This window comes from Tetranychus urticae, chromosome 2 (assembly GCF_039701765.1).
Source record: "Tetranychus urticae isolate SD_2017Ah chromosome 2, NJAU_TeUrti_SD_1.0, whole genome shotgun sequence".
NCBI classification, from domain to species: domain Eukaryota; kingdom Metazoa; phylum Arthropoda; class Arachnida; order Trombidiformes; family Tetranychidae; genus Tetranychus; species Tetranychus urticae.
The window spans coordinates 28855015-28874624 of NC_142959.1; the positions used below are offsets into that span (position 1 = coordinate 28855015).

General features: G+C 32.8%; 8 protein-coding genes, 1 long non-coding RNA gene and 1 pseudogene across 10 annotated transcripts; 2 read left to right on the forward strand and 8 right to left on the reverse strand.

Annotated features, from left to right (window-relative positions):
* Positions 1-123: 123 nt before the first annotated feature.
* asf1 (histone chaperone asf1) lies at positions 124-1180 on the reverse strand. The gene has a single exon (XM_015935853.3). The coding sequence runs from the start codon at positions 900-902 to the stop codon at positions 300-302; it is 603 nt and encodes a 200-aa protein (XP_015791339.1). The 5' UTR covers positions 903-1180; the 3' UTR covers positions 124-299.
* A 167-nt stretch (positions 1181-1347) lies between these two features.
* Ref1 (RNA and export factor binding protein 1) lies at positions 1348-2608 on the forward strand. Its single transcript, XM_015935851.2, has 4 exons — positions 1348-1627; positions 1817-2084; positions 2161-2469; positions 2540-2608. Exons 1-3 carry the CDS (start codon positions 1412-1414, stop codon positions 2424-2426), a joined length of 750 nt encoding a protein of 249 aa, XP_015791337.1. The 5' UTR covers positions 1348-1411; the 3' UTR covers positions 2427-2469; positions 2540-2608.
* Positions 2609-2648: 40 nt separating this feature from the next.
* LOC149094289 (uncharacterized) lies at positions 2649-4652 on the reverse strand. The gene is made up of 2 exons (XM_089267109.1): positions 3232-4652; positions 2649-3189 (listed from the first exon to the last, which is right to left on the reverse strand). The coding sequence occupies exons 1-2, from the start codon at positions 4580-4582 to the stop codon at positions 2780-2782; spliced, it is 1761 nt and encodes a 586-aa protein (XP_089123235.1). The 5' UTR covers positions 4583-4652; the 3' UTR covers positions 2649-2779.
* A 120-nt stretch (positions 4653-4772) lies between these two features.
* LOC107368072 (RNA cytosine-C(5)-methyltransferase NSUN2-like) lies at positions 4773-5383 on the reverse strand. The gene is made up of 2 exons (XM_015935855.3): positions 5015-5383; positions 4773-4945 (listed from the first exon to the last, which is right to left on the reverse strand). The coding sequence occupies exons 1-2, from the start codon at positions 5304-5306 to the stop codon at positions 4794-4796; spliced, it is 444 nt and encodes a 147-aa protein (XP_015791341.2). The 5' UTR covers positions 5307-5383; the 3' UTR covers positions 4773-4793.
* Positions 5384-5856: 473 nt separating this feature from the next.
* On the reverse strand, positions 5857-7012 carry LOC149094290 (uncharacterized). Its single transcript, XM_089267111.1, has 4 exons — positions 6801-7012; positions 6647-6744; positions 6480-6583; positions 5857-6411 (listed from the first exon to the last, which is right to left on the reverse strand). Exons 1-4 carry the CDS (start codon positions 6829-6831, stop codon positions 5985-5987), a joined length of 660 nt encoding a protein of 219 aa, XP_089123237.1. The 5' UTR covers positions 6832-7012; the 3' UTR covers positions 5857-5984.
* Positions 7013-7513: 501 nt separating this feature from the next.
* On the reverse strand, positions 7514-8812 carry LOC149094291 (RNA polymerase-associated protein LEO1 pseudogene; annotated as a pseudogene). The gene has a single exon (XR_016198438.1). The product of XR_016198438.1 is annotated as an RNA polymerase-associated protein LEO1 pseudogene (transcript).
* A 919-nt stretch (positions 8813-9731) lies between these two features.
* On the reverse strand, positions 9732-10965 carry LOC149094292 (uncharacterized). Its single transcript, XM_089267110.1, has 5 exons — positions 10913-10965; positions 10767-10850; positions 10613-10710; positions 10446-10549; positions 9732-10377 (listed from the first exon to the last, which is right to left on the reverse strand). The coding sequence occupies exons 2-5, from the start codon at positions 10795-10797 to the stop codon at positions 9951-9953; spliced, it is 660 nt and encodes a 219-aa protein (XP_089123236.1). The 5' UTR covers positions 10798-10850; positions 10913-10965; the 3' UTR covers positions 9732-9950.
* A 564-nt stretch (positions 10966-11529) lies between these two features.
* On the reverse strand, positions 11530-14052 carry LOC107368159 (tRNA (cytosine(34)-C(5))-methyltransferase Nsun2). The gene is made up of 4 exons (XM_015935944.3): positions 13371-14052; positions 12255-13239; positions 11771-12179; positions 11530-11702 (listed from the first exon to the last, which is right to left on the reverse strand). The coding sequence occupies exons 1-4, from the start codon at positions 13985-13987 to the stop codon at positions 11551-11553; spliced, it is 2163 nt and encodes a 720-aa protein (XP_015791430.2). The 5' UTR covers positions 13988-14052; the 3' UTR covers positions 11530-11550.
* A 962-nt stretch (positions 14053-15014) lies between these two features.
* LOC107368173 (uncharacterized) lies at positions 15015-18952 on the forward strand. Its single transcript, XM_015935958.3, has 2 exons — positions 15015-15928; positions 18231-18952. The coding sequence occupies exons 1-2, from the start codon at positions 15743-15745 to the stop codon at positions 18642-18644; spliced, it is 600 nt and encodes a 199-aa protein (XP_015791444.2). The 5' UTR covers positions 15015-15742; the 3' UTR covers positions 18645-18952.
* On the reverse strand, positions 16836-18547 carry LOC107368174 (uncharacterized). Its single transcript, XR_001570092.3, has 2 exons — positions 18408-18547; positions 16836-18325 (listed from the first exon to the last, which is right to left on the reverse strand). It is a non-coding gene; the product is annotated as an uncharacterized LOC107368174 (long non-coding RNA).
* Positions 18953-19610: the final 658 nt, after the last annotated feature.

Here is a 19610-nt window from a genome sequence, read left to right on the forward strand (position 1 = left end):
TTCATGTGTTGACATAAAATAAGATGAAATGAGGGTTTGAGGCGTTTGCAACTCATCTGACATCTATTGTCATCAATGAGAGCAATTTTTTTACCAAGGGAAAAATTTAAAAAACGTACAATATTTTGAGAAATGATGAAATGTTTATTAATGATTTAAGAACCAATCAGACAAATAATGGTGAGATTAAAATTGATTAGATGAAGGGAAATTTTGTAATCAACAATCGTTTGTCATTGATCGACATTATGGGCTAATTGCATTGGATTTTCAAGCTTTTCAAATGGAAATTGAGATTCTCAATTTTCCATTTGAATGTCCTCGGTGACATTTTCAGATACTTCGGGCATTGTTGGGGAATTTTCAATTAAAGATGTCTCAGTGATAGAGTTTTCATTATTCATTGTTTCAGGTTCCTCATGTTCATTTTCTTCATTCTCGTTCCAATCAATTTTAAATCTCGTTACTCTAGGATAAGTTGCGAGTATATTTCTTTGCAGTTTTTCAAATTGAGGTTGTGGTGGTGGGTTTTCTTTTAACTCCTCTTCAGTATATTCATTGTTGATATAATAACCTATCCTAATAAACTCTTTATTTCTATAAGAACAGCTCAACAGGATTACTGTAACACCTACGGCATCTTGAACTGGGATTTTTGATGGGTCCGGAGGGTCTGCTTGGAAGAAAAACATATGACGTCCTTCGGGAACAGGGCCAACATATACACAGTCAAGTATTTGGTCATAATCCTCTGAATCGGCTGAACCAACATAAATTAATTTCCACTCCAGATCCTCCTTGAGATCCTCCAAACATTCAAATGTAATTTCAAATTGGAACGGGGAGTCAAAAGGAGCCGGATTATCCATCACAACTACATTTATTAAATGAACTTTGGCCATAGTAAGGATTAGACTAATTAAGGATTAAACTGATTAAGGAATAAACAAGTGGCTTGAATTGATGATTTTATACAAAGAAAAAAGTGAAACAAAATATTTAGAGGGAAAATGATGCGGTGGTTCCTATCCTGGTTACTAACCACTGGTTAGTAACCAAGAGTTCACAATCACATCGATAGTATCGTTTTGTTGATTTATCGATGGGTCTATATCGATTATTGGTTCTACAGGGTGTGAGGAAAGTACGCGTGCAAGGCGGAGTTGCAAGATGTGCGCAAACCTTAATCATTGCCTTAAGCAAAATAAAATCAGTTTAGTGCGCTAGGGGAAAGATTTTTTCCACTCCTTCTCACTCACCCTGTATTTTAAGGTGTTTAACTTGACTCAGAAGCTTAATTTTATCCTTAAAAACCATTGTAGGTCGCCATTTTAGTTCAGTTGAATTACAATTTACCTTATTGTGTGACTATTTTTTATATTTGTTCATTTCATTATTCTTAAATTTCAACATGACTGACAAAATCGACATGTCTCTGGATGCTATCATTAAGATGGATGGTATTTCTGGTTATAAAAAAGGAGCTGGTGCTCGAAGAGGTGGTGGTAATACTGGCAATGCTGGTTCAGGTTCAACTGCTAGAAACAATGCTGCTTCTGGAAATCGTAATCGTGGAGCAATGAAAAATAAGATGAACCGAAATAATAGATCTACTCCTTATTCACGGGTTGGTTGACTGGTTGTTTAATTTAAATTTATTTGGTGTTGGTTAAAAATGATGTATATGACAAACCTTAACTGGCTGCCATTTTTACCAGACTATCCATTGTGTTTAAAATTACCTGATTGAAAATGTGAAATTTTTTCAAGACTAATCTAACAGTGATTATCTGATCTGATCCATCATCCATCATAGGCATCAAGGATACCCGATAAGTGGCAACATGATATGTTTGACGGACCATCTCGTACACCTGGTTCAAACCATCTATTGGTATCTAATTTAGATTATGGTGTTTCCGATAAAGACATCCAAGACTTATTTGCTGAATTTGGACTTATTAAAAAAGCTGCTGTTCACTATGATAGATCTGGTCGATCTCTTGGTACGGCTGATGTTATATTTGAAAAGCGAGGTGATGCTGCTGCCGCTATGAAACAATACAATGGAGTGCTTCTTGATGGTAATATTTTTTTCCCTATTAGTTTCATTGGTCTTTATACTAACCAGTTCTCTATGCTTCTCTCTTGTTTCTATAGGTCGACCAATGAAGATTACTTTGGTTCCATCTGGAGATATGTCTCAAAGAAGTAAACCAAACGTCTCATCACCAGGCCAAGGAAACTTCAGATCACCAAAATTTGGTAATGCTTCCAGAGGAGCGAATTCTGGTGCCAGATCTCGTGGTCGTGGTGGTGGAGCTGGCGGGTTATCTAATAAAGGACCCAGGCGTAATAATCAAAATCGTAAATCTCTGACCGCTGAAGAGTTAGATGCAGAATTAGATGCATATGTCAACAAATAGATGACCTCAAGAACAATTAATCAATTCAACATATAACTTTAAGGTATAATTCACTTCATGCTTACTTTCCACGTATAAATATTAAAACCTTTTTTTGTCATTTCATTCAACAGATATTTTCATGTATAACTATCATATTTTGTTCATCCTCTCCTCATTAAAACATGGTTTCTCATCAAATAGATGTACTGTTTATTTTATTCACACAATGTATCAAAAACGTTTCATTTTGCATAGAAATTATGTTTATTTCAATCAATGCATGACAAAGTCTGATGACTTATCAATCATAATATGTAGAGACAAAAATATAAATCTAAAAATGTTATATCGGTCAAATAAAATTTTTGCGCTCATTGAGTTTTACCAGGAGTCGAGCATGATTTAGGGACACATTCATCTTCAGAATTCGGAATATACATCGTGAATGCTTCTGAAACTCTGAAGTGCATCGAGCCACGATGGATGATGGGGTTAACGGACAGGTCGGCCAAATCGAAATCATTACGCATCGATTTACAAGCAGCGACTGGAGCACGCATTTTGACTGGACTGTTTTTATCAGTTGTAGTTTTATCAGTTAACTCCCTACTGTTTTCAGCAATTATAGATAATTTGTTGTTGCTGCGAGCGAGCAATGATTTACGTTTGGTATCTTCAAGAGCTGATTTAATTTGTGAAATTTTATTCTCAGCTTTCTCAATTTCCATATCGATAGGATCGTGTCTTTCTGCTTGAAATTTATCAAGAAAATCACAATTTGGTTCCTTTATCTCGATGCTGTCCTCGTGAATTTGCAAATTAGGTTCCTTTATCTCGATACTGTCTTCTTGAATTTGTAAAGTTGGTATTTTACTCTCAATGCTGGCCTCATGAATTTGTGATGCAGGTTTTTTTATTTCGATACTGTCCTTGTAAATTTGAAGAGTTGGCTCTTTATTCTCAATGCTGTCCTGATGGATTTGTAACACTGGTTTTTTTATTTCGATGCTGTCCTCATGAATTTGTAAGGCAGGTTGTTTCATTTCGATAGCCTCTTTGTGAATTTGTAAAGTTGGTTCTTTACTCTCGATGCTGTCCTCATGAATTTGTAGCACTGGTTTTTTTATTTCGATGCTGTCTTTGTAAATTTGTGAAGTTGGTTCTTTATTCTCGATACTGTCTTCGTAAATTCTTAGCGCTGGTGGTTTATTCTCGATACTGTCCTCGTGAATTCTTAGCGCTGGTGGTTTATTCTCGATACTGTCCTCGTGAATTTTAAAAGTTGATTTCTTAATCTCGAGAATATTTTCATCAGATAATTGAGTCTGGAGACTTTTCTGATCAATTTCAGCTTTTTTCAAATTGAATGTTTGGTTATCAATTGATTTATCGAATCCTTTAGAGCTGGACAGAGCAGAGGAAGACACAAGATTTTTAGCAGCTTCTCCACATTCTGTAATGTCAAATCGGATTAGCGGGACGTTATCCTGAGCTGGCGCTACAAAAGTTGGAGCCTCGATAGTCATGTCTTTGTAAATTGTGAAATCTTTGACTGGAATTGATGGAATAGGCTGAAGCATAGTTTTCTCAAGTTGAGTATCATTGTATGAACCATTAATTAAGTCACGAACCATAGTAGACACCTCTTGTTTGTCTTCATTTGCTGGTTTGTTAGCCTGAATAAGTCCCATGACAGTTGATAGTTTATCTTGAAGAAATTGAATTGCTTGCTCATTTGACTCAACTTTCCTTTTAAGGTTAACAATTTCTTTTGCCATTTCTTTATTTGAGCGTTTTGCCGCTTTCTCTTTCCTGCAATTCAACCACTTGCGATACCGGATCTCTTCAAATGAGTACTCGTAGCCATTAATGTAAATTGAATTCAAGTCACAATAAAATTTCTGATTTAATGCCAAACTTTCAGGCTTCAAAAGTGGTGGTGAATCGGCACGTCTTTTTCGTACTTTTAACAGATCTGCTGTTCCAATATCATCAGAATCAGAGTCTTCATCATCACGATAAACCAAAAAATCACAATGGCGGTTAACAACAGGTTTTAGCTCTCGAGGAGCAGCTTGGATGACATTTAGATCACTAGCATCAAGCTTGCAAATTGTTGACAAAGGTTGAACATTTTCTTTGTTGATAAATCCACTAGTATTATTTGAACACATATTTAATTATCAATTAAAATTCAATTTAAAACTCAAAGATTAAAATTGGAAGATAAACAATTTGTTTGAAACCAATACATATATATGAATGTTTTGGAGGGATTTTTCAAATTAAACCGACCAATAGAAATGAGGGAGCATTCAAAAATAAAAATTGTAGTAAAATATTTTTGTTTGAAACTTTTGTCACTTTTAACGCAAAAAAGTTTTATTAACAAGTTGTGCTTTCTGTTTTTGAATCAAGATCCTGATTTGTCTCCAATTTTTCTTTCAAATCGTTTTGTTCTTGTTTTTGGTTCCGCTCATTCAGTCTTGCTTGTTTCCTTTCTTGTTTATCTTGAAACTTTTTTAGTTCAGTTGCCTCTGTAAAGAAAAAATAAAAGTGATTTTATAATCAATGTTTTCATTACAAATTTGCTAATTTTAACGCACCTAATTCCTTTGTATCACCTCCACAGATTCTGAGAAAATGAATTCTCTCCGATTTTGATACAAAAGGACGAACAGTATTTTTTCCTTTCCAAATACATAAAGGAACAACCATTTCATGATTAATGGTTCCTCTATTTGGACATTTTGAAGTTAAATTTTCACAATAAATGGCAACAATGCATCCACTTGGTAAAGAGGACAATTTAAGTCGAGTTGATTCTTCTAGTTCTTCGTGTCTGGTCATTTCTTGGGTCATTATGAGAGCAAGTTCAGTTGCATTAAGTTTCACCATATTTTCTTTATCGAGGTAGGGAAATAATGAAGACAAACCTTCTTGAGTTATTCTATAGCAGACATCACAAACTTCAGATTCAAATCATATTTTCATTTTGATTAAAATGTAGCGAGTGAAATGACAATGAATAAATTGCATTGCTGTTATTGCTGCTGCTATCTGGTTATTTCAATGGCAGTCAAGTGAAAAGATATTGTTTTATCAAATTGACTTTTTGTTAGTAAAAACGAATGTACACAAAGTATTATACATTTCCAATGAGGATCTAAATCTGCTGTTCCAGTATCATTACAATCAGAGTCTTCATCATCAAAATAAACCAAAAAATCACAATGTCGGTTAACAACAGGTTTTAGCTCTCGAGGAGCAGCTTGCATGACATTTAGACCACTAGCATAAGCCTTTTCAAGCTTACAAATAGTTGACAAAGGTTGAACATTTTCTTTGTTGATAAATTCATTAGTGTTGTTCAAACACATATCTAATTATTAATTGAAATTCAAGTTTGATAATTAAAGATTGAAATAAAAAATAGTATACGGGAGACTTTTACAAATCAATAGAAATGAGGAAACATCCACTAATAAAATTTTAGTTGAATGTTTTTATTAGATGAAAACATTTGAATGAATTGAAAGTAAAAACTTTTTTATCAACAATCGACAGAGATTCAAGTTAGCCACGGTAACGTAAGTACATATAGTTAGCATTAAACCGAAATAGATCAGGCCGAGCTGAGATCTTCGCAGTGCACATTGGCTCTGTAAGATGTGCAATATTCAAATTGAGGTTCATTCTTCTGAATTCATCTGGTTGTTCGCGCCATCGTAAGCCATTTTCATGACAAATTTTTCGCATTTCATCTGATTTCAGCAACTCTGATACTCTTTTTGTGAAAGATCGACGAGCCAGGTAATGGCAATAATATCGTTCGCATCCAGTTCCATTAACCAGACTCTGATGCTGCAATGTATATCTACAAAACAATCCAAGTTGATCTGTGAAAATTCTTGTTCTAAACAGAAAACAATCGCCATCATGGAGAGCATTCATTGCGAGTTCCTTTGAGTCGTAATCCCAATCCCAGCCCTCATTTAAAATTCTGAAAAATTTATGAAAAAGGATTAAATCTAAAGAAAGGCAGTCAAAAAGTTAGATAAAATCATTTACCCATCCTTGAATTCGGTATTTCGCACTCCACCACTGCGATTTGATGCGTGATGTACATCAACACACTCTTGATGTTCAACTGGTATTCCTGTGTATGCTGCTAACTATTGGTGTAAGTAAAATATAAACTAGAAATTAATCACTTTCTTGTTTTTCTTTTGACTTACCTGATGAAACAATTGTTTCCTGTAATCGAAACTTTCATTTGACCAATCAATCGTAATGTCATGATAATCCTCATCCGAATGCCTTATTTTTATTGTAACTAAACATTACAAAGAAAAAATGTTAAAACTGATTTGATGAAAAAACGAAACTTACTTTTATCAGAGTCATGATTAGTTTCATGCATTATTCACCAAAAAATTAATTTTACAAATTAGTATAAATTATAAATAAGCTAATCTAGAAGATGGATGATAAAATTTTTATTCAAGTACTAAAGATTTTGGGCAAAAGTAGTTCACCTTTCGCATGTAAAAAGGGTCAAACTAAGGCCGTGGTTTTCAACAGCAGTTTTTAACCAGTTGTAAGTAAAAAAGTAAGTTTCTCAAAACCAGTTTTCAAGAATCTTAGCCGTAATTTCGAGTCATGGTCCTAATAGGATTGTCATATGAATGTAACCTAGGCGACTCTCAATCCCTTTACTTTGAAATATTAGGGCGTCAAGTATATTTTGCGATTCTCTATGAAAAAAGGGTAACAGTCTAGTTACACGGACACAAAACAATAACAAAGCCGTTAATTGAGGCCCCAGGCCGTCCAAGCCCAACCGAACCTAACCAAACCTAACCTAACCTAACCTAACCTAGTCCGACCTAGAGCGCGACAATTAACGATTATTTATTTGAATCTATAGCACTGTTTATTATATGTGTCCGTATAACTAGACTCTCACCGAAAAAAGGCTCATTTGTGACTTTTTTTTGGTTAAAACAATATTTATTGCTGAGGCCAATGATGTAAATTGTTGAAATATCTAAAAAAGTAGTACCTCGATTCAACAAATAAAAATGAGGAAGATATGTGATCAGTGATCATAATAAAAATTGAATTTAATGTTTTTGTTTACAACATATTACATAAAAAAATTAATTACACACTAATATTCAGTTGAATTGTAAACATTTTAAAGGGTTATCACCAGACGGGCTATTTATCGTCATCTTCATCATCACTTTCGACAACCTTCGCAGTTCGTTTTCGTTCACTGGATGATTTTTTCTTATCCAGGTCACTATCATCGTCACTATCTGTATAGATATTATAACCAGCACCTCCTTTCTTGTAACGTTTTTTAATTGCTGATAAAGATACACCGCCATCATCATCATCATCATCATCGTATGCATCAGGCTCTAAATAAGATGCTGTTGGACCACGGAAAGGAGCCTTTTCCCGGACTCTTCTCATTTTGTTTTCTCGTCTAATAGATGCCTTTAACTTGTCCTCTTCCTTCTTGATCATTTCTGACATGTGGGCTTCAGGATCTTTACCAACGTTAGGTAAAACCCTAATCTTTTGAGTTTTATGACTTCTTTCGGCCAATGAAAGGGTCATCTTTCGATGTGTAAAACTAGTTTTGAAAACGGCTTGCCCTTGTAGACCAGTCCCTTGACGAATGAAAAAATGATTATTATCACCAGCCATTAAGCTTTGTTTATGAATATCAAAGATTTCGGATCCAAGGTGTAGAGACATGCTACCATCTGACCATTTAACTATTCTGGCATTACTTTCTTTTAGAGACACTCCATTCTCGTCAACTACGGTTCTCCATCTTATTGTTGATTCAACTTTCAATTTTGCTCGATGTCTTCCTTCTTCATCGAGAATTTCGTCTTCATCGATTTCATCTTCATACCAAGATGGATCATATGGATGAGTATCAACACTTAAAAAATTGGGTAATTTAACAAAATGAATATCATTTCCAAGTTCAGTTGGAATCTTTGGAATTTCTACTTCAATACGTGTGATGGGTATCTCTTCTGGCGGCTCTTCTTCCCTTTCGTCTCCACCAGTAGCTTCTCTGCCTTCATCTTCATCATCATCATCATCAAGATTAAGATCTGCAAGCACATCATCTGCATCAACAGCGTGAGTGACTTCCCTGTCGTCGTCAGAGTCACTTTCGTCATCTTTTTCGGCAGCTTTCTCTTCTTCCATCTCTTCATCCTTGTCTTCGTCATTTTCACTTTCTTCTTCTCTATCATCATCCTCATCCAGATCAGCCATGACTTCATCGGCTTCTTTATCCTCATCAGCTTCTCTTTCCTCATCTGAATCACTTTCTCCTTTTACTTCAAATTTGCATCTTCCATTTCTTTGACATCATCGCTATCTTCCTTTTCTTCATCAATTTCTTCACGATTGTCTCCTCTGTCATCCGAATTGGCCGATTCTGCTTCACTTTCACTAGAAGATCTTGAAGAATCACTTGATTGACTTTCAGAATCGAGATCATCTTCATCCCTTTTGCTTAGAGCCATGATAATCACAGAATTATTAGAAAATCTTGAGAGATAATTTTGAAATAATACAAAAATAAAAATTGTAGTAAAATATTTTTGTTTGAAACTTTTGTCAAATTTTAATGCAAAAAAGTTTTATTAACAAGTTGTGCTTTCTGTTTTTGAATCAAGATCCTGATTTGTCTCCAATTTTTCTTTCAAATCGTTTTGTTCTTGTTTTTGGTTCCGCTCATTCAGTCTTGCTTGTTTCCTTTCTTCCATGGTTCCTCTATTTGGACATTTTGAAGTTAAATTTTGACAATAAATAGCAACAATGCACCCACTTGGTAAAGTTGACAATTTAAGTCGAGTTGATTCTTCTAGTTCTTCGTGTCTGGTCATTTCTTGGGTCATTATGAGAGCAAGTTCAGTTGCATTAAGTTTCACCATATTTTCTTTATCAAGGTAGGGAAATAATGAAGATAAACCTTCTTGAGTTATTCTATAGCAGACATCACAAACTTCAGATTCAAATCATATTTTCATTTTAATTAAAATGTCGCGAGTGAAATGACAATGAATAAATTGCTGTTTTGCTGCTGCTATCTTGGATCACATTTAGACCACTAGCATAAACCTTTTCAAGCTTACAAATAGTTGACAAAGGTTGAATATTTTCTTTGTTGATAAATACATTAGTGTTGTACAAACACATATCTAATTATTAATTGAAATTCAAGTCTGAAAGGCCATAATTTCTCATTGTTTTAGCGTTGATTTAAAGAAATCAGAATAAAAATTCAATCAGAATCATTCATCTTTTTTTAATCAAAATGGAAGTATTAAAATCGCAATAAAATGGTCTTTTTCTTGTTCATGATCGTCAATGTTAAATTTTGTGAAAATCTTCGGTCAATTCTTGGTTAAAATTCTGAAAAAACAATAATTGGATTAGTAGCTTAAGCTAAAATTTTACAATTGTTTACTTTAGCGTCCAAAGGAGTCCAAACCATTCAAGTTAGCCACGGTAACGTAAGTACATATAGTTAGCATTAAACCGAAATAGATCAGGCCGAGCTGAGATCTTCGCAGTGCACACTGGCTCAGTAAGATGTGCAATATTCAAACTGAGGTTCATTCTTAAAAATTCCGCTGGTTGTACGTTATATTTTAAGGCATTTTCATCACAAATTTTTCGCAATTCATCTGATTTCAGCAACTCTGATACTCTTATTGTGAAAGATCGACGACCCAGGTAATAGCAATAACTTCGGTCGCATCCGGTTTCATTAACCATACTCTGATGCTGCAAGTCATATCTACAAAACAATCCAAACTCAGCTGCAACGATTCTCGTTCTAAATAGAAAACAATCGCCATCATGGAAAGCATCCATTGCGAGTTCCTTGGTGTCGTATTTCCAAGCATAGCCCTCATTAAAAATTCTGAAAAATTTATGAAAAAGGATTAAATCTAAAGAAAGGCAATCAAAAAGTTAGATAAAATTATTTACCCATCCTTCCATTCGGTATTTAGCAGACTGTGACCGTGACGAAATGCTCTGCTCACGCTCACATACTCTTGATGTTCAACTGGTATTCCTGTGTATGCTGCTAACTATTGGTGTAAGTAAAATATAAACTAGAAATTAATCACTTTCTTGTTTTTCTTTTGACTTACCTGATGAAACAATTGTTTCCTGTAATCGAAACTTTCATTTGACCAATCAATCGTAATGTCATGATAATCCTCATCCGAATGCCTTATTTTTATTGTAACTAAACATTACAAAGAAAAAATGTTAAAACTGATTTGATGAAAAAACGAAACTTACTTTTATCAGAGTCATGATTAGTTTCATGCATTATTCACCAAAAAATTAATTTTACAAATTAGTATAAATTATAAATAAGCTAATCTAGAAGATGGATGATAAAATTTTTATTCAAGTACTAAAGATTTTGGGCAAAAGTAGATCACCTTTCGCATGTAAAAAGGGTCAAACTAAGGCCGTGGTTTTCAACACCAGTTTTTAACAACCTTAGCCATGATTTTGCGTATTACTCCAATGAATGTAGGCCACCTTTTATGCGCAAAAACTAAGGTTTCTTTTGCTATCAAGTACAGGGTGTACCTAAAGTTCCTGTAGGAATGAATATTTTTCCCTGCGTAGAAACGAATTTTAAATTGCTGTGATTTCTCGATTGAGAAACTGGTTTCCTCTCTTAAGCCTCCTACCTACACGAACTTTAGTTACACTTGTAAGGTTGTAAGTAAAAAAGTAAGTTTCTCAAAACCAGTTTTCAAGAATCTTAGCCGTAATTTCGAGTTATGGTCCTAATAGGATTGTCATATGAATGTAACCTAGGCGACTCTCAATCCCTTTACTTTGAAATATTAGGGCGTCAAGTATATTTTGCGATTCTCTATGAAAAAAGTCTCATTTGTGACTTTTTTTGGTTAAAACAAAATTTATTGCTGAGGTCAATGATGTAAATTGTTGAGATAACTAAAAAAAGTAGTACCTCGATTCAACAAATAAAAAATGTAGAAAATATGTGATCTATTGAATATATTTTGTTTGAAACTTTTGTCACTTTTAACGCAAAAAAGTTTTATTAACAAGTTGTGCTTTCTGTTTTTGAATCAAGATCCTGATTTGTCTCCAATTTTTCTTTCAAATCGTTTTGTTCTTGTTTTTGGTTCCGCTCATTCAGTCTTGCTTGCTTCCTTTCTTGTTTATCTTGAAACTTTTTTAGTTCAGTTGCCTCTGTAAAGAAAAAATAAAAGAGATTTTATAATCAATATTCTCATTACAATTTGAAAATTTTAACGCACCTAATTCCTTTGTATCACCTCCACAGATTCTGAGAAAATGAATTCTCTCCGATTTTGATACAAAAGGACGAACAGTATTTTTTCCTTTCCAAATACATAAAGGAACAACCATATCATGATTAATGGTTCCTCTATTCGGACATTTTGAAGTTAAGTTTTCACAATAAATGGCAACAATGCACCCACTTGGTAAAGTTGACAATTTAAGTCGAGTTGATTCTTCTAGTTCTTCGTGTCTGGTCATTTCTTGGGTCATTATGAGAGCAAGTTCAGTTGCATTAAGTGTCACCATATTTTCTTTATCGAGATAGGGAAATAATGAAGATAAACCTTCTTGAGTTATTCTATAGCCAACATCACAAACTTTATCATCAGCTCGACAGAATAAACGAACTCCAGCATTAATAAACTAATAGAGTATTAAATTTGAAATTAGGAATGAAAGCAATCAAATATTCAATTGTGTAAATTTATAAATACTTACTTTGATGTTACTTTCATTATTTATTATGATTTCTCGAGCTGAAGAAGTTACAAAATAAATATTTCTCTTAGCTCCTTTTGATCGCGCGACCAATTGATTAACAGGAAATTTATCAGAAATTTTAAAAAACTTTTTAATCTCGATCCATTCTTCACTTTCTTCAGTAAAAAAGTAGAAAGGATCTTCACGAAAACCGAGAGAACGTCTTGCTCTTTTAGCTGGTGGATCTGTTTTGATTTGAGAAGTATCAGTCATCTCTTCTGTTTTCAAATTTTCTGCATCACTAGGTTCTTCTTTCGGTTTTTCCCATGGAAGATGTTCAACTTTTTTCCTTAAAACTGCGACGAAAAATCCTCCGGTATTTTGATGATGAGGTAATATGCGCATACATCGATGAAGATTCAATTCTTTAGCATTTTCTGGAGGGAACATTGTTTCACGGATTTGTGTTCGGTAATTTTCTTCAACTTCTTGGAAAGAATTGAGAATTTTCATGTCTTTTTGCATAACAACCCAAGTATCTATACCTGGTGAATATTTGAGTCCAGGTAGGCGTTCAGATACATCAACAAGTTCAACACCGCCTTCACATTGATTCAACAAAGAGGCAACTACAGCTTCATCTTCCATTGGATTAAGACTACAAGTTGAATAAACCATTAAACCATCTTTTGCTAACAATTCTAGACATCTTCTACCAATTCGAGACTGGATACCATGAAAATTATTTCCATTAGATATCGTCCATTTTGTCCAGACATCAACATTTTTTCTGATCGTACCATCTCCTGTACAAGGTGCATCACAAAGGATTCTGTCAAATTTCATTTTTGTCTTATTCCCATCTGTCTCTGAGAAGAAATTCGGCATAACACCAGCATCATGATTACAAATTACAAAACATGGTGAATGTAATCGCTTTGCTTGATGAACAAGCATATAGCACCGTTTGTTATCAACATCATTGGCGACGACCATACCAGAACTATGAAGATAATAAAAAGAAAATTATTAAAGGTTAAAAATAAGTTAAAAATTTCGTAAAGCTTTAAAGATTCTTGAAAAAGTTGACCGGTATTAGTATGCTTAATATGAATTATTCACAGTCCACTTTACCTGACCGATGAAGAATTTGACTGTTTACATTCCAAATTAACCAAGTTAACATCTAACATTTCGATTATTTGAGCAGTTTTGGATCCTGGAGCTGCACAAGCGTCAAGAACTTTATGATGAGGCTGAACATCCAATAAAAGTGGGGGTATCATTGATACAGCTTCTTGGCGTGTAATATAACCATTTTCTGATTCAGAAACCAAGAAAGAATGTAATCGCTGAAGAGCTTCGGATTTTCTGATTTCAACTCGAGAATAGTTAAACTGAAAAGAGAGACCATCTTTATCCCACGGTAAAGCTGCAATAGCAGCAACTCTATTACCATCTGGATTAACTATGGCACTAAAACTATCATCATTAATCATATCTCGTAATTTCAAAGTTTGACCCATGCAGCAACGACTTATACGGAATGCAGCCGGCAATTCATCTCGAATCGTATTCATGAAACAATCCCATTCTTCAGGTTTAACAATATTTTGAGCTTTGTAGTATTTAACATAAGTTTCATTTTCTTTAACAATATCAGCATAATTAATTGGTTTTCCAGGTCTCCTATTTCCACGGTTACCTTTTGAATCCTGTTTACCTTTTTTATTTTTGAAACGACGACCCATGATGACAATTGGTTATAAACACACTTTCGTTAAAAATAAAAACTAAAGATGAAATGAAGATAAAAGTGTAACTTCAAAATAAAAACACATGCAACTTGCTCTATGGTGACTCACAACATGTGGCTCAAAATCTGTGAGTGGAATGAAAGGCGCCAAATATGTATTCTTACACTTAAACTGGATGCAACAGTCAATTGCTAATAACTTTTGCGTACTTTACTCGAATTGGCCAATTTTTTCAATTTAATAAATTATATTAGTGAAAGTTTTTTTCTTGATAGTCTCAGAACAAGAAAAGTCGAAACTTCATACTGTTTCAAAGGCCAAATGTTGATTTTTTAATGAAATTTTTTCCATCGATTTCGAGTCATAACTCATATAAAATGGAAAAGATTTACGAATTCGAGCAAAGTGCGAAAAATTAAATGATCAAACCCGACTGTTACGACCTGAATAGGATATACACTTAAAATTGCGTGTTGATAACATTGTTAACAGCTTTTGATTGACTAAATGGTTACAGGATGATCGAGATATCAGGTTGAAATGCTAATTATAATCTAATTTATACATTGTAATAGCTGCATGCAATAGCTGATTGATTGGTAAAGGTAAATATTTTTTTCACAGGAAATTTATTTTCATATTATGACATTTGGCCAATAATTTGATTATTATACTTTCAATCATTCAACTGAATATCATTGTCAATTAAGATAACCTTTAAAAAGTCAAAAGTTATTGTATTATTGGCCATTAACTCTGATGAGGAGTTGTTTTTTTTTTTGGTTATGGCTTTGAATTTTGATCAATCACACTCCAGTTTAGTCAATTATTTCCAAATCTTTGCTCATTTAATTGGTATTGAAGCAATTATCAATAATTAATAGCTTAGGTTGAGTCCAAATTGAATGACAACTTGAATTAGTCGATCAATGAATTGAAATGTGAGTCTCAGTTTTGACCAAACACTGAGCCTTTTCAAGTCTTATATTTCACTGGAAAATCTGTTAAGGTTGAGAAACATAAATCAAGTGAGAATCTGTGTTTAATACAAAATTAAATTAGTTGATCAGTGTAATAGTGAATGTCAAAGTAAACAAGACAAAAAAAACAAGAAATCATCAAATGTTGACCATTAAATTGAAGCGTTAAAATTACAATCAGTTAACTGCCTGGAGTTGTCCATAACAAGATAAGATGGTCCAGATGATTATGATGTTGATTCTGATGGACATAAATATACTTGTACAATTTATTGTAATAACTAACTAGTCTCTAAACCATAGAGTAACAAGTGGGTTGAACTGAAGACAAAAACGCGCCTGAGCTTAAAATCACTTTTTTTCATTTAACCCAACATTATTTAACTTCACTTGCTTCTAATTTTGTTGACTGATCAAATAGAATCACCAAATTATAATATCATCGTGATCAAATTAGTGTATCCATCGCATTATTCATAACATTTAAATCATGAATAAACCAAAGCAACTTCACCAGTAAGCTCAGTGTTTCATCTTGCAGTTTACATTCAACATTAACGGTTAACATCACAAGTAACATTTCAACAAACATCTTGAATAAAGCTACAATTAACATCATAATTCCCATATTTACAACTAAATTAACATCATAACCAAAAGAAACCGTTTTCTTGTATAAATCTGGTTCATTGGACAGTTTAAGAATCAAGATTTCTTGATTTGTTTCCTTTTTGCTGTAGTTTTGCTCATTGGATTTGCAGTTATAACAATGATTTGGAGCCTTTTCTTTGGTTATTTAATTTCCACACTTTTAATTTCAATTAGTTTATCATTTGAACCAAATCCGATTATCTCTGGAAATCATAAATTGCTGTTAAAACCATTTAAAATTGTAATACCTCGCGATGATTTAACATATTTGCAACCTTATCCCGAGTCTTTGGCTTATAACTTGGTGAGTAAATTTTTCACACTTAAATCCCTTTTCACCACCAATCAACAATCAAACAATCAGTTCATTAAAAATCAAATTCAATAAATGAATTCAAAACATTTCAGTTGAGATTATTTCTGACTAAACCTTAATTTCCCAACTAGACTTGAGTCTTGAAGTGTTCATTTAAATCGTATAAATAGATATAATGAGCAATCTAATTGAACTTATGTAATCAACTAATTAGACTAATTAGTCTGAAATATTTTACTCCATTGACTAAAATAGTTGAAAGATATTTATTAATAATAATTTCAATTCTAATAATAAACTGTTTTTATTTTTACAAGAAATTTAAAAGTCTTCCTTTGATAGATTCATTGATTTACTCATTTAATTATCATTGATATCTTGCTATTAGTTAATTTATTGAGTGATTTTGCAACAAAATGCATTTAATTGAATTGAAATTCAAATTGAAATTGATTTAATTCAGTTTAATCTCATCTTTGAGTCAATGAATATTTTAGGATTCACTTTTTGCTTCAACCAAAAAGCGTTGAACGTTTCATGTTTTAATTTATAAACATCACATTTAATTTCATCTTTACACTTAGCAAACAATTAGATAGTTAATCTTGATTTAACCTCTTTAAGGTTAAGGTTTTTACCTGTTGGGTCATTAACAGGGCTAATGAATTGAAACAAATGCAAATGTTGGTTCAAAGGACTGATTGAAAAGTAACCTGATCAGGCAAATTGTCAAGTGTTAATAATTAATCAAGCTTCCAGCTTTGATAAAGCAAAGTGAATTTAAAGACCAATAAAACTATCTCTTTGAAAATCAAAACATTTAAGAGTGAAAATAAATCATGATTAAATCTCGGATAATCATAACCAGAAATGATTAAAATTGAGACTTTTTGGGTTGAAAAGAAACGAAGAGACCCGAAAAGGGTTTTTATTTATGATTGTGATTGTGATTGTGGTGAAGCACCAGAATAGTTAACCATTTGCATTCAATTATTAATGGATTATTTGAAAGTCAAAAGGTGTACAAATTGATAGATAAGGACAGGAAAAATCACTCTTAATAACAATCAAACCTTTATTGTCCTTAATCTTATTTTTACCTTTATTTTCTTGGTCAGTAGATTTGCTTTTGTGTTTTGTCCTCATCAATTGACCATTAAGATGAAGTCAAATTGATTGATGAAATAATCATAGTCAACAACAATCACATGTCGCACTGTTAATGGTGAAATCAAAATGAAGGTAAAATGCATCAAAACAGTCTTCATAACATTTAAATAATCATTACTATTTTGTTTCAATCAACTTGATTACTCTGGAGATTATACATGCTAATCATTATTGATTGAAATTCAATCTAAAATGAAATCTTCTCCCTCTTTACTTTTTTTACTGAATTAAGCTGATTTTTGTCTTTAATTTCAATCTTGAATCTCATCTTACGATTCACATTTTTTTACAATCAAAGACAATTGGTTTATTTTCAACCAAACAATTATATAATCATATTGTCTATGGGTTGCACTGATCAATGGCAATCAGTGTTGAATGGATTACAGAATATAATTTGAATGTTCATTTGCTTTTTTCTTGAGTAAAACCAATGACAATAACATGGGCCTTGAACATCATGTTGGCTATTTTCATGTTGATTTTGTAAGCAAACAGTCGATATTTGATTATGTCCAATTGTTGTATAAGAAGGTGATTAAATAAGTCTCAATTTAAAATCAACAAAAAGAGCTGAAAACACCAACAAATTATCACCTATTTTCATGTTTATTTTTCAAATCAGTTCATTTCATCAAAGTTGATTGTTAAATAAAGACTTCTTATTGCCAATAATTTGAGCTGAGCTGATCATCTTCAATATCATAATAATTTGATTATTTTCTAGCAGTTTATATAAAAAGTAAACTGTAATCTGTTTCAACTGTTGCATGCGATTCTTAAGCATACACTTTAGAGACTCGCATACTATTTTTGATAATTGCTTATCAAGAACAAACATTGAACTTTCCAGGAAAATTAGCCATAATTTGTCGTTAATCAGTGTGTAAATATAACTCCATTCAATCTACAAATTGATTTAGATGATGTTGAGAAGCAGCTTTGAAATTGAAGTTGAGTAAAGAGTTGATGGACTTGATTGTTTAATTTTTGACATTGAAAGTCTTCAAGATGTAATTTAACCTTCCAGATTGACCAAATTGGAATCAAATGTCCAAACAAAATTGTAACATTTATCTTTCTTTTTCTTTTTCCATTATTAATATCATATTTCGTCCAGGGTCGCCAACGCATCAATGACTATGTAAAAGCTCGACTAGCTGACCATCCAAATGAATATGGAGAGAGCAAAGAAGATGGTGAATCGGAAGGTTCCTATGAAGAGGACGAGAATGAAGAGGATTTAGATGAAATTAACAATACAAATAATAAAAATAGCAATAAAAATGACCTTTACCAGCAACGACACAATCACAATGGAAAAGATGTTAGACAAGTGAATAAGAAGAGGTCATCTGTAATGCTTAATAGACTTGGATTTGTCCTGCACAAGGCTGCACATAAAGTCAACGCTCCGCGAATGGAAAAATCAACAAGATCTGATGATATTGGCGGTGGACCCAAATTTACCGACAAATCAGGCACAAAGGATAACATGCTTAAATGTTTTTTCAACGGAGTCTCATGTTTCTGAGTGTGAATAACCAACATGGCGCATACAAAAGGCCAATTTTGCAAAAAGCTCGGAGAACAGTAATTGTGTGAATTTGATGGACCCAATTTTGACTGGTCTTTACTATCATCGTCATCTTTTTCATTATCATTATCTGAACAGTAGTTTGTTGTAAAGATGCATGTGACTCACTACTTTGCAAATGAATTGTTGAAATTTGTTATTACCGTCAAATAGTAATGATAAACCAACGTGTTACCTTTGCAAGCAAACCAAAAGACACAAACAAATGAACAAAAATTAATAAACATATTAATAAGGATAATAAATCTTCTGATTATCATATGATGTATCGTCTGATTAACATATAGTATATATTTTATCCGTTAGATGAAGCCACCTATTAGAGACAAAATTTTTCCTAATTTTATTAAATTTCATCTTGAATTGATTACGATTCAGAAATATATTAATACAAGAATATGAATAATCTTGCCCTGCAGTTAGACGACAAGGGCTTTATTATTTCATTATAATTTTATTTCTCGATTTTCGTTGTTTCTGTATGGTTTCCTAGTGAAGCTCAGTTGAGTATAATTTTGTACATGTTAGAGTTTAGCTGTTGGTGTCTTCAGTCTTGAAATAAATGGCATAATTGTGTCTTTAAATTGCTGAAGAATTAATTGAGCAACAAATTAACATGTAAATTGGTCATTTTGATGATAATTGGTCTTCGAGTTAAATGTTTTGAGAAATCAAGTTTCAAAATTGAGATGAGATCATTGAGAAATTAACTTAATTCACCAACATCTTAATGGATAATGAATATTTAGCTGTTAAATTTTTTCACATAAAACATTTCCATGAAAAGATTCATTCTTTAATTACGCTTTAAACCATTTCTCAATGCAATTTTCAGATGCCTTCTCCCATAATAATTGACTTTACCATTTAATCATCAGCAGTTTATAAGAGTACTATTAAGGC

Excerpts from the sequence above, each read along its gene's own strand:
- LOC149094292 (XM_089267110.1), bottom strand. The coding sequence starts at position 10,797 with ATGCATGAAACTAATCATGACTCTGATAAAA. Across the intron at positions 10,711-10,766 it reads TAATCATGACTCTGATAAAA|TTACAATAAAAATAAGGCAT; the intron begins GTAAGTTTCGTT and ends TGTAATGTTTAG. Across the intron at positions 10,378-10,445 it reads AATACCGAATGGAAGGATGG|AATTTTTAATGAGGGCTATG; the intron begins GTAAATAATTTT and ends TAAATTTTTCAG.
- LOC107368072 (XM_015935855.3), bottom strand. The coding sequence starts at position 5,306 with ATGGTGAAACTTAATGCAACTGAACTTGCTCTCATAATGACCCAAGAA. Across the intron at positions 4,946-5,014 it reads AGGTGATACAAAGGAATTAG|AGGCAACTGAACTAAAAAAG; the intron begins GTGCGTTAAAAT and ends TTTTCTTTACAG.
- LOC149094289 (XM_089267109.1), bottom strand. The coding sequence starts at position 4,582 with ATGTGTTCAAATAATACTAGTGGATTTATCAACAAAGAAAATGTTCAA. Across the intron at positions 3,190-3,231 it reads CAGTATCGAGATAAAGGAAC|CAAATTGTGATTTTCTTGAT; the intron begins CTAATTTGCAAA and ends AGATAAAGGAAC.
- LOC107368173 (XM_015935958.3), top strand. The coding sequence starts at position 15,743 with ATGATTTGGAGCCTTTTCTTTGGTTATTTAATTTCCACACTTTTAATT. Across the intron at positions 15,929-18,230 it reads AGTCTTTGGCTTATAACTTG|GGTCGCCAACGCATCAATGA; the intron begins GTGAGTAAATTT and ends TATTTCGTCCAG.
- Ref1 (XM_015935851.2), top strand. The coding sequence starts at position 1,412 with ATGACTGACAAAATCGACATGTCTCTGGATGCTATCATTAAGATGGAT. Across the intron at positions 1,628-1,816 it reads GATCTACTCCTTATTCACGG|GCATCAAGGATACCCGATAA; the intron begins GTTGGTTGACTG and ends CATCCATCATAG. Across the intron at positions 2,085-2,160 it reads CAATGGAGTGCTTCTTGATG|GTCGACCAATGAAGATTACT; the intron begins GTAATATTTTTT and ends TTGTTTCTATAG.
- LOC107368159 (XM_015935944.3), bottom strand. The coding sequence starts at position 13,987 with ATGGGTCGTCGTTTCAAAAATAAAAAAGGTAAACAGGATTCAAAAGGT. Across the intron at positions 12,180-12,254 it reads ATAATGAAAGTAACATCAAA|TTTATTAATGCTGGAGTTCG; the intron begins GTAAGTATTTAT and ends ATACTCTATTAG. Across the intron at positions 11,703-11,770 it reads AGGTGATACAAAGGAATTAG|AGGCAACTGAACTAAAAAAG; the intron begins GTGCGTTAAAAT and ends TTTTCTTTACAG.
- LOC149094290 (XM_089267111.1), bottom strand. The coding sequence starts at position 6,831 with ATGCATGAAACTAATCATGACTCTGATAAAA. Across the intron at positions 6,745-6,800 it reads TAATCATGACTCTGATAAAA|TTACAATAAAAATAAGGCAT; the intron begins GTAAGTTTCGTT and ends TGTAATGTTTAG. Across the intron at positions 6,584-6,646 it reads GGAAACAATTGTTTCATCAG|TTAGCAGCATACACAGGAAT; the intron begins GTAAGTCAAAAG and ends TTACACCAATAG.
- asf1 (XM_015935853.3), bottom strand. The coding sequence starts at position 902 with ATGGCCAAAGTTCATTTAATAAATGTAGTTGTGATGGATAATCCGGCT.